Here is a 10,582-nt window from a genome sequence, read left to right as displayed (position 1 = left end):
AACGTCCCTGCCCAACTCTAGGCTAGGTGCGTCTGGACTGCGGCTCTGGCGGGAGAACAGCGCCCGGGGTGACCGCCATCGAAGTCCTCGGGGGCAGCCCCGGATTGGCAATCGCGGCTCTGTCCTTTTGCGGGGCAGCTCTAGAGACACTCAGTCTCTCAAGTCGTGGCCGACCTCCGGCCTGGGACACAGGGGGAGCTGCAGGACCCGGAGGCGCCGCGGCCGCCCCGCGGTGGGCTGGGCGGGGCAGAGCAAGGCTACCGCCTCCGCGCGCCCCTCCAGGTCTGGCCACTCCGCCCGAGAGCTCAAAGCGCAGGGGTGGCAGACGCGGCGCACCCCGGCCGGACTCGAATGGACTTCCCGCGCCGCAGGCTGTTCCGGATGCTGCTGATCTTCGCCGCCAGCTCCGGGGTCCTCCTCACGCTGTACTCCTCGGTGGGACAGCGGTCCCAGGAGCCCGGGGCCCCGGCCAGGTAAGCGCTGAGGGACGCTGAGCCCCGGGCGCGGGGAGAGGGCGCGCTCACAGCTCTCCAGTCGCCCCCGGACACCCTGGGCTGACTCGCAGCGGCGACACGCCTTTTGCCGCCTTAATTTCGAGCTGCCCCTCTCCCCGCCCCGAACTCACTGGTGACCCTGTCGTCGTCTTTGCTTAATTTCGTCCAGGCCTAATCAAAAGCTCCCTGTTGCACTTTCTTCCTGAATCCACTTTTAGGGTAGAGACCCAAGTCCCGTTTTCCAACTTTCCCCTGCTCACCAGGCTTCCGTTCCGTTCGTTCACTTTGGGCTCTGAGCTCGGGCCTGCCAGCACCTGGCTCTCTTTTATCTGGGCCTATTGGTTTAAGTGGTAACTTTGATAAGCGCCAACTAGGCATGGAGCAACACGGGCTGATTCAGGACACACCTGACCCTTCCACCCAATTCCCCCCGCTTCACAGAAACCCGAGAATATCTTTAGCGGGCTACAGTTCCGATTTACTGAGGGAGCCTTGAGAGGGGTTAGCTTTATTTCTGGGAGGTACACCTAGACATACCTAGAATGTGGGCTTGGGGGTAGGAAGAGCCCACACAGCGTTAAGCAGAGACCTCAGCAACCAGCCTTTCTCTTCCTAGCCCTTTTGATTCTGCACAATCCTCAGCGAGGCCTGTTGGGGAAAAAAAGTTAGCATCTAGTGTTTGGCTAAAGGACACAGCTCAGTTGCAAAATAACATGAAATTGTTTGCAAACAATTGAGTCTAGTGCCCTCAGTTGGCCGCACTGAAGCTAGGCAACATCCTGCAAGGTGCCTTAATGTGAATTCTCACGGAGAGTTAGTGACATCGGATTCCATCTCAAAAAAGCTTTTCCTCTTTAAAAAATACTTTTATTACTTCTTTTACTTTTGATATTATAATATAATGACATCATTTCCCTGCTCCCTTTTCTCCCATATACACTCTCCTTTGCTTTTTTTCAAATTCCTGGCCTCTTTTTTCATTAATTGCTGTTACATATATATATGTATATGTATATATATACATACATACATACATACATATATACCCAAATACAACCTGTGCAGTTTGTATACTTGTATGTGTGTTTTCAGGGATGGCTATTTGGTACTGGATAGCCAGTTGGTGTGCCCTTGCCTGTGGAAGATTGTCTCTCCTGCTCTCTCAGTATTTCCTAGTTGGCTGTGGTTCTTTGTGTAGGTTGAGGCCTCAAGGTCTCTCCCCTGGTTCACTCTGGCAAAACCTTTTTCCATTTCAAGAGATCTTTCTTCCTCCAAAATACAGTTCAGTTGGTAGAGTTCTTGCCTCTCACGAATGAGGTCTTGGGGATCGGTCCCCAGGACTAAAAATAAGACAAAAACAATAACAAAAAACAAACAAAAAAAAAAAAACGAAAACCCTGACAAAGTCTTCTGTGAAGCAAAACCCATCCTTTTCTTTCTTTGTGTATTTGCTGTAGTAAAACCTGGCTGTGAGGGAGGAAGGGGAAGGTCAGGACTTAGCCTGGCTGTAAGAAGCAGGACTTTGAGAGGATGCTGAGCATCCTTCCTGTGAAAGAGAACCAAGAGACAGTCCAGATAGAAGAGTTCCTGGGCCTACCAAGAGGGTTCTTATCGCACCTTAGCCGGGGATCTGGACATCTGCTCACAGAGGACTCTGGTTCCAGAGGGTTCTCCTGTCTGGGTCTCTTTGTGTAACAGCTCTGGCTGTCCTGGAACACGCTGTGTAGACCAGGCTGGCCTCGAACTCAAAGATCTGTCTGCCTCTGCATCCTAAATGCTGAGATTAAAGGCATGTGCCACTGACGCCCAACATCTGGGAACTTTATTTTATTTTTTAAGGTCACTTCTTATAGTCAATATTTTTAAGTTAAATTTGTTCTTTGAAAATTCTACATGTCACTCTGGTGGTGGTCATAGCACAAACCTTTAATCCCAGCATTCAGGAGGCAAAGGCAGGAGGATCTCTAAGTTCCAAGCCAACCGGGGCTACAGAGTGAATTCCAGGATAGCCAGGCCTACATAGAGAAACCTGTCTCAGGGAAAGAAAAAAGGAAGGAAGGAAGGAAGGAAGGAAGGAAGGAAGGAAGGAAGGAAGGAAGGAAGGTGAAAAGTATATATATATATCCATATATATTCTAATGGCTCTCCCCCTTTACCCTCTCTTGTCCCCTCCCCCACGTTCCCACCTGCATTCCTTACTTCCCCACAAGCAAGCTCTTTTTGTTTTTTGCTTTGTTTTATTATTTATTTATTTATTTATTTATTTATTTATTTATTTGCTTTTTCGAGACAGGGTTTCTCTGTGGCTTTGGAGCCTGTCCTGGAACTAGCTCTGTAGACCAGGCTGGTCTTGAACTCACAGAGATCCGCCTGCCTCTGCCTCCCGAGTGCTGGGATTAAAGGCGTGTGCCACCATCGCCTGGGTTTTTGCTTTGTTTTATGAACTTCTGAGTTTAACCAAGGGTGAACATGGCTGTGGACCGGTCCATTAGAGTCTTGTGGGCTCACCAGTGGGTACAGAACTGAAGACAATAATTCCCCCGTCTCCAGCATCCATCCATATCAATAATCCTTTCCCAAGAGAGAGCAGGGTTCCAAGCGCCCCTCCCCTACCCACAGGGGACTGTTGACAAGCCCAGCCTTGTGCAAGACCAGGGCAGGTAGCTGCTTTGAGTTCATGATGGCAGCAGCCTGTCGTGCCCAGAAGACAGCAATACACAGCACCCTCCCACCCCCCAATCTTTAGGTTCTTCCAGCCCTGGGTTCTACAAAGTTCCCTTTAGCCTCCACATGTGCTCCTCCGTGCGCCTTCACACAGATGAATGCACACATACCACACACTGCACACATGCACACATCTTACACACGCTGTTAAAGTTGACTCTATTTCGTTTACTTTGTTTCTTTGTTTTGAGACAGTATCTGATAAAACTCAAACTGACCTCAAACTCCTTTCAGTAGCTGAGGATGGCCTTGAACTCCTGCTGTTCCTGCCCCTGCCTCGAGGGTGCTAGAATTATAGCAGGTGCCAGCCACCACACCTGATGAACACAGTTAGTTTTAGAAAAATGCACACTTTCGTCGTTATTTCTCAGGCTGCCAAGTCTTCCCAGGGGTGTGGGTGCCTACCTCCCCTTAAGGAGGAGCCCTCAGGAATGAAGATGCCTAAGAAAGGGCCTTTGAAGTCACCAACCCCAGGGCAGCTTGAAAGTACCATTAGACCTGGAGAGAGGGGTGGGGTTCAGGAGGGTCCCCACTAGCCTCACCCCATCTCAGCCACTTTCACCCTGCCCTGAGAGTTTGGCGGTTCTTCCTTGGGTTCACAGGGCTGCTGCCGGATAGAGTTACCAGAGAGTGAGGGAAGGTGTGGGGAGAGGTGAGCTTGAACTCAAATCAGAATCTCAGGACCGGCAGGCCGGCAGGGCGTGGGTGTTTACCAGTCTCCTTCCAGGCTGCCTAGGCTGAGCAGCACCAGGTCTCAGCTTCTTAGAGGAGGGAGGGAGGGGTCACAGGATTATAGGGGGTGGACATCTGGCTAGTGGAGGAGGGAAGGGGGGGTAGGATCATCTCCATTTGAGTTCCTTCAGGATCTTACTAGGAGCCTGGGAAACCAAAGGGTAGCACCGATTACAAACTCTGCACTGGCTTAGCGGGCTCAGCATCTACAGGAGACCTGTGTTTCCCAGGCAAAACTCCCGGCCCCCAGCCCTCTGCACCCCCTCTTCACTCATGCTTCAGGGGTATGGGTAATAAAGGAGGGAGCACCTGGCCACCAGGTGCTTCTTCCATTCTTTCCCCTCTGCCCAGGGCCTCGTAGTGCCCAGGAAACATGAGCACCCTCTTGCCTCCCTTTAGAAGACACAGGCGGAGAGGTACAAGAACCCTCGCCTTTCTCCCTTAGGAACAATGGCTGCCATTTAGAAGACCTTCCATTTGGGACAATATAGCTGTTCTCTTGGGCCCCTTCCAACACTCAGGTGAGCCAAGTACTGGTGAACAGAGGCGGAGACCGAGGTTTTGGGAGATTCAGTGGGCAGCTGACCAGAGACAGAGCTGCATGCAACCTTAAGAGTCAGGTTTTCAAGCCACAGCGCACGCACAGTTCACTGGGATGCAGCTGCAGAGCTGTGGGCAACATTGGCTGGAGGAGACCCCCTCCCCTCATCATCCCATCCCTAACAACTGCCCCTCAGGCTTTTGTTGTTGTCACTGCTGCTATATTCTGTGTCAGGAGACTTTGTCACCAGCCTGAGACTGGCTTCAAATCTAAGTCGTAGCTTGGCGATGGTGGCGCACGCCTTTAATCCCAGCACTCAGGAGGCAGAGGCAGGTGGATCTCTGTGAGTTCGAGACCAGCCTGGTCTACAGAGTTAGTTCCAGGACAGGCTCCAAAAGAAAAAAAAACCCAAGTCGTAGAGGGTAGCTTTGAACTCTTGCTTCTTTTTTTTTTTTTTTGAGACAGGGTTTCTCTGTGGCTTTGGAGCCTGTCCTGGAACTAGCTTTGTAGACCAGGCTGGTCTTGAACTCACAGAGATCCGCCTGCCTCTGCCTCCCGAGTGCTGGGATTAAAGGCGTACGCCACCATCATTTATTTGCTTTTTCGAGACAGGGTTTCTCTGTGGCTTTGGAGCCTGTCCTGGAACTAGCTCTTGTAGACCAGGCTGGTCTTGAACTCACAGAGATCCGCCTGCCTCTGCCTCCCGAGTGCTGGGATTAAAGGCGTGCGCCACCATCGCCCGGCCTTGAACTCTTGATCCTTCTGCCTCAATCTCCTACTAAATCCTGGGATTAACCAGGCGGTGGTGGTGCATGCTTTTAAGCCCAGTACCCGGGAGACAGAGGCAGGTGAATCTCTGTGAGTTTGAGGCCAGCCTAGTCTACAAAGCAAGTTCCCAGACAGCTAGAGATGTTACACAGAGAGACCCTGTTTCAAAAAAAAAAAAAAAAACTAAATAAGTAAACAAACAAACAAATAAATAAATCCTGGGATTAGGGCTTATATTGCAACATTTACCCCGGGACCCTGGCAGGAGACCTCTCAGGTGGTCACAATTCCAGGGACTGCCCGTCTTTCCTGTTTTCTGGCTTCATATTTTAACTACTCCTATTCCTATATAAACTCCACTTTTCTGCCCCTTGCAGAGACTCGGTTTCTTCCTTTGTGCAGCTGGGCGGGACGCAGTTGAGTGACAGTAGTTTGTGCACCTAAACAGGGAGCTGTGGCCAGAATATGTGTGGAGGATAGATTCAAGGAGTAGACACCCTGGGGATCCGGGCACTTTGTCAGCCTCAGAGCTGAGGAAATCAGTCTAGAAGCTTAAGGTGCTGCTTGGACCCCCACTTTACTTCTGCCTTTTCCCCCCAGGAGCATCACATCACCTCGAGCATTTGAACCCAAGGCACCGAATGCCGAAAACAGAAAGGTACAGTGGTCCACCACTCTGGGGGCAGTTTGAGCATCTTCTAGCTCAGAGGGGAGGAGGAGAGAAGAAAACAAACAACCTTCTTGAGGCTTCCGGGGATAGACATCCATCCTTCTGAGGTATCTTAGATCTGGGATACATTGTTTCCTGAATCCCAACAGAAAGTGGTGGGTAGATAAGTTCTGCAGTGTAGCCAGCTAGAACATTCTTGGAAGTCTTAAAATTGTGTCTTTTAACTATGTGTCTGAATGTATTGTGTATGTATGTGGGTGAGTGCAGGTGTCACAGGGGATACAGGCAGTAGAACCCCCAGACTTGGAGCTGCAGCCAGTTGTGGGTGCTGGGAACTGAACTCAGATCCTCTGCAAGAGTAGTATGTTTTCTTCACCACTGAGTCTTCTCTCCAGCCCCTTCAAACTGTCTTTTTTTAAAAAAAAAAAATAATAATTTTATTTTAATAGTTATTTATTAGTAGTAGATGTTTGCTCATGTATATGTATATGAACCACTTGTGTGCAGGTATCCAAAATGCATAGCATCCCCTATAACTGGGATTATGGGCAGTCGTGAACCACCCATTGTGGATGCAGGGAATTGAACCCTGGTCCTCTGACTGAGCAATGCACGTTCTTAACCACCCAGCCATCTCTCCAGCCCATTAAAATTGTATCTATGTGTTGAATGGATTCTGTACTCTATTTCTCCAGATATCTCCTTATGATAAGTCACAGTTCACTTGCTCACGGAGGAGTAATGCTAAACTCTGGGGAAATGCCCCATGTTTGCCTCAGGGGTCTTAGATCTTAAGGACTCTCGTCGATAACCCTAAGTAGTAGCTGGCACAGCACTTCATTCTCAAGTTTCAGTTAAATTGGTGTATTTGAGGTGGGGGCAGAGACAAACAGAGGCACGGAGAAATCAGGTGCCTTGCCCAGGGCCCCCAACAGCAATTGGTGCCACTGGGATGGGAGCCCCGATCTGACCGCAGAACTGGCCACACACTGGGTGGTGTGCAGAACTTTCCTGCCCCTCCCCCCCAGCTCCTCTTATTGGATGAACTGGGAGATGTCTGTTTCTTTTATGGTTAATACAGGCTTAAGCATTGTTTACAGTACCCAAGAGTCTGGACTCCGACATGTTAACTGAGGTTTGGGGGGCTCCGGGAGAAAAGGCGTCCATGCTGTGAAGAGTTTAGTGATAGGCCAGGCATTGGGAGACAGCACAGTGGTCTGGTCTGGTCAAGCGATGAGAGAACCTGCTGTGAAACAGGACATGAGCCCGTGTTAGCAGCTGAAGAGGCTGCGGGTATCTGGAGTGCGTGGGCCAGGTCATCTTAAGTTTCCAGTGGATATTCTGCTCGGTGCTGATTGGCACACAGTCCCAGGTAGTTTAAAATAAGCATTGCGGTGACTTTTGAATATAGGAAGCAAGCTACTCTGTAATGGGGACAATCCCACCGTCATGTTCGAGGTACCCAGAGACCAAAGAAAAAAAGGCAGGCAGACCTCCGGGTGCACAAAGTATCTTTTATTGGAGGAGCTTTTGATGGAAGCATGGGAGCCCTGGGAAGCCCCAAGGCCGGTTGAATTCCCACACTTTGGACCAGAAGAGGGATTTATTTGTGGCTTTAAACAAAAGTGACTTCATCTGAGCTGGAATGTGTCTGGTTTATCTTTAGGAAATATTGGAGATGCGGGTGTGTCCATCTGTGGGTGAGTGTACTAGATAAATGCAGAAAGTGCACCCAACTGAACTGAGCCATGCAGGACAGAAACACCCATCGACTTTACTACCTGAGTCATGGGCTCACCCACTCACACCTGCCATTATAACCCCCTTCCTGATTCCGAGCAACCCCTTCCTGCCGTTTCATTGAACCTTACTAACTGCCCTTCAGACACCAGCACCCACAAGCAAACCTCCAGTCTTTCCAAGGGAAGTACAATGGTTTAGGCAGAAGTCGTGTATTCCTTGGCCATGGGACACAACACGAGTCTGACTTTCTTGCCTCAGCATGCGTGTGTGTGTGTGTGTGCGTAATGCACCATTAGCAACGTTCTTGAGTGTTTCTCCACTCATCTCATCTGGCCATATGCCCTGCGGTTTGGGTTGCAGCATTTTTGCACAGTGTGGGATGCTCACATGTTGCATGATAGCAGAAACCACTGTCTGACCATTTCCTGCTGTGTCCTTTGATCAACGGCTTCACAAAGAAGCTTATTCAGAAGGAACAGAGCCTTGCCCCACCCCCTCACCAAGGCTGTGTTAGACTCAATACTGTGGGAAAGCTGCAGATTAGCACAGGCGCTGGCTAAGAACCTCAGTCTCCTGAAGGGCCCTGACTGCAGAGCTGATGTCTTGTTCCCGAGGCTCCCAGAACTCAGGGCACAGGCTAGGTGACTTCAGACAATGGAGGTTGGGAGTGGAGAGATTGCTCAGTGGTTAAGAGCTTGTGCTGCTTTTGCAGGGGCTCCAGATTTGGTCTCCAGCACCCGTATCAAGCGGCTCACTCACAGGCTCCTAGAACTCCAACCTTGGGGGCTCTGATATCTTTGGTCTCTGTCGCGGCTGCTCTCACACGCATAAAAGCGCACATATGCATCATTAAAAAACAAAAAAACAAATCAACGCTCTGGTTCTGAATGCCAGAGGACCAGTAGACCAATATCACATCAGAGCTGCATACTTCCCCTGGGGTTCTAAAACGTCTCCCTTGCCTTCATCTGTCTTCTGGCATCTCCGGGATGTCTAGGGCTCGGCTCAGTACCAGTCCGTCATTGCACCCTCCCCTGTGTGGCCTCATCCTCAGGGGCCTGCCTCAGCCCCTAAGACCCCCTTCTGGTGACTTCACAAATACCTTATTTCCGAGCAAAGTCGATGTTTCAGCTCCTCTGCTGTGACAAATGCATGAGGGAGAAACTGCAAAGGAGGAGCAGTTGTGTTGGCTCATGGCTCCGCCCTGGCCACTCGGATCCACTGTTCCTAAAGGCAGGGCATCATGAGAGACAGCAGTGATAAAATGGAGTCATTTACATCATGGCAGCCAGTAGGCAGGGTGAGAAAGCACAAGGGGACCCTGGGACAAGATAGAGCCCTCAAAACATGTTGCAGTGACCACCTCCCTCCAGGGAGGCCTCACTGCAGAAGTTTCTACCACCTCCCATGATGCCATTACATTACTTTATCATCATCATCATCATTATCATTGTAGTAGTAGTGTTTAGAGACAGGGTTTCCCATGTATCCATGGCTGTCCTGGAACTTGATATTTAGACCAGGCTGGCTATGAACTCACAGAGATCCCTCTGCCTCTGCATTGGGAGTGCTGGGATTAAGAGTGTGCACCACCATGCCGGGCCGTCATCAAATCATTAACCCATCTATGAGTTAACTGATAAAGGCAGGACTCTTGCGGTCCAAAAGCCTCTCTGCAATTGGCTCCACCAGCTGAGGACAAAGGCTACCTGAATGGCACGTCATATCCAAAGCATCACAGTCTCTGTGTTAAGGTTCTCGGCAGGGATGAGTGCTGCGGGTTGGAAATCAGCAGCCAAGGGAAGGAGAGCGGACTCCATGCTTCCCAGCAACTCTCATTTCCCAGGGCGATCCCCCTGGTGGTAGGGCTGCCTTACGGCAGAGAGGTCATACCCACTGGTTGCTAAGTACCCAAAGTTTGCCCAAGCGGGAGTTGGAGGAGTATGAAGCCAGATCCACTGAAACATGGATGTGTGACATCTGGAGAAGGGCTGGACAGGCTAAATCCAGAAAGTTCCCTGACCCCACCAGGCTGCTGAATCATAGGCTATCTCAGACCCAGTGATGACCCTTCTGGAGGGGTAAAGGAAGCTAGCCCCTCCATCTGAATTCTCCAGTGATATCATAGGCTCCCGGGAGACACCCTGGCCCCTACCCAACAGGCTTAGCCCTCTCCTCTTCTCAGCCACAGAGGCAGCTTTGTCAGCACCGGCTCTCCCTGGCCATTCACAAGGACCACCACTTCAGGGGCCTGTTTGATCTCTCCACCCCAGTGCTCCTGTGGAGCGGCCTCTTCACTCAAGAGCTCTGGAACAATCTGAGCCACTACAAAGTCCCCTATGGGTGGCAGGGGCTCTCCCACGAAGGTAACCTGCTACCTGCTCCTCCTCTCTGCCCTCTGCCTCCTGCCCCAGCTGGCCCCTTCTTCCCACTATTGGCCTGCAGTGTAGCAGGTCTGGCGGCCTTCACAGCAACTATGGAGAGCTCGTGGGGTCTTCTCTGTGTGACTCCTGCTTCTCTCTCTCCTCCTTCATCCAGTCACCCAGGGCTAAGCTGAGATGATGCCCTTGCTTAGTGGCTTTCACTCTCTTGGGGTCTCCTTGGCATGGAAAATGCCCAGTGTTTAATGCCAGTCTGATCGCAGAGGTTTAGGGGCCTTCATGGCACCATCGTGGATGCTTATTGCCCACACCACCAACCACACTCAGACACACCCCAAGGAACTCTTGTGTGGGGTGGGCCTTGGGATGCACAGATTCACAGATTCCGTGTTCAAAGGATGGATAGATCATGTTAAGATCTTGGTCACCTGCTGGGTGTGGTGACACACACCTTAAATTCCAGCACTCCCTAGACAGCAGAGGCAGGTGGATCTCTGTGAGTTTCAGGATATCCAGGGCTACATAGAGA

General features: G+C 50.8%; 1 protein-coding gene across 2 annotated transcripts in view; it reads left to right on the top strand.

Annotated features, from left to right (window-relative positions):
• The first annotated feature begins 304 nt into the window (after positions 1-304).
• St6galnac2 (ST6 N-acetylgalactosaminide alpha-2,6-sialyltransferase 2) overlaps positions 305-10,582 on the top strand; it is a 19,817-nt gene continuing 9,539 nt past the window's right edge. For both annotated transcript variants that reach the window (XM_013347580.2, XM_026780972.1), the window contains exons 1-3: positions 305-473; positions 5,860-5,917; positions 9,858-10,038. In XM_013347580.2, coding sequence (XP_013203034.1) covers positions 352-473; positions 5,860-5,917; positions 9,858-10,038 — 361 coding nt within the window. In that variant the 5' untranslated portion in view covers positions 305-351. The remainder of the gene's footprint in view (positions 474-5,859; positions 5,918-9,857; positions 10,039-10,582) is intronic.

This window comes from Microtus ochrogaster, chromosome 7 (assembly GCF_000317375.1).
Source record: "Microtus ochrogaster isolate Prairie Vole_2 chromosome 7, MicOch1.0, whole genome shotgun sequence".
Taxonomy (NCBI): Eukaryota; Metazoa; Chordata; class Mammalia; order Rodentia; family Cricetidae; genus Microtus; species Microtus ochrogaster.
The sequence above is the reverse complement of the archived record's forward strand: the minus strand, read 5'-3'. Positions and strand labels throughout refer to the sequence as shown.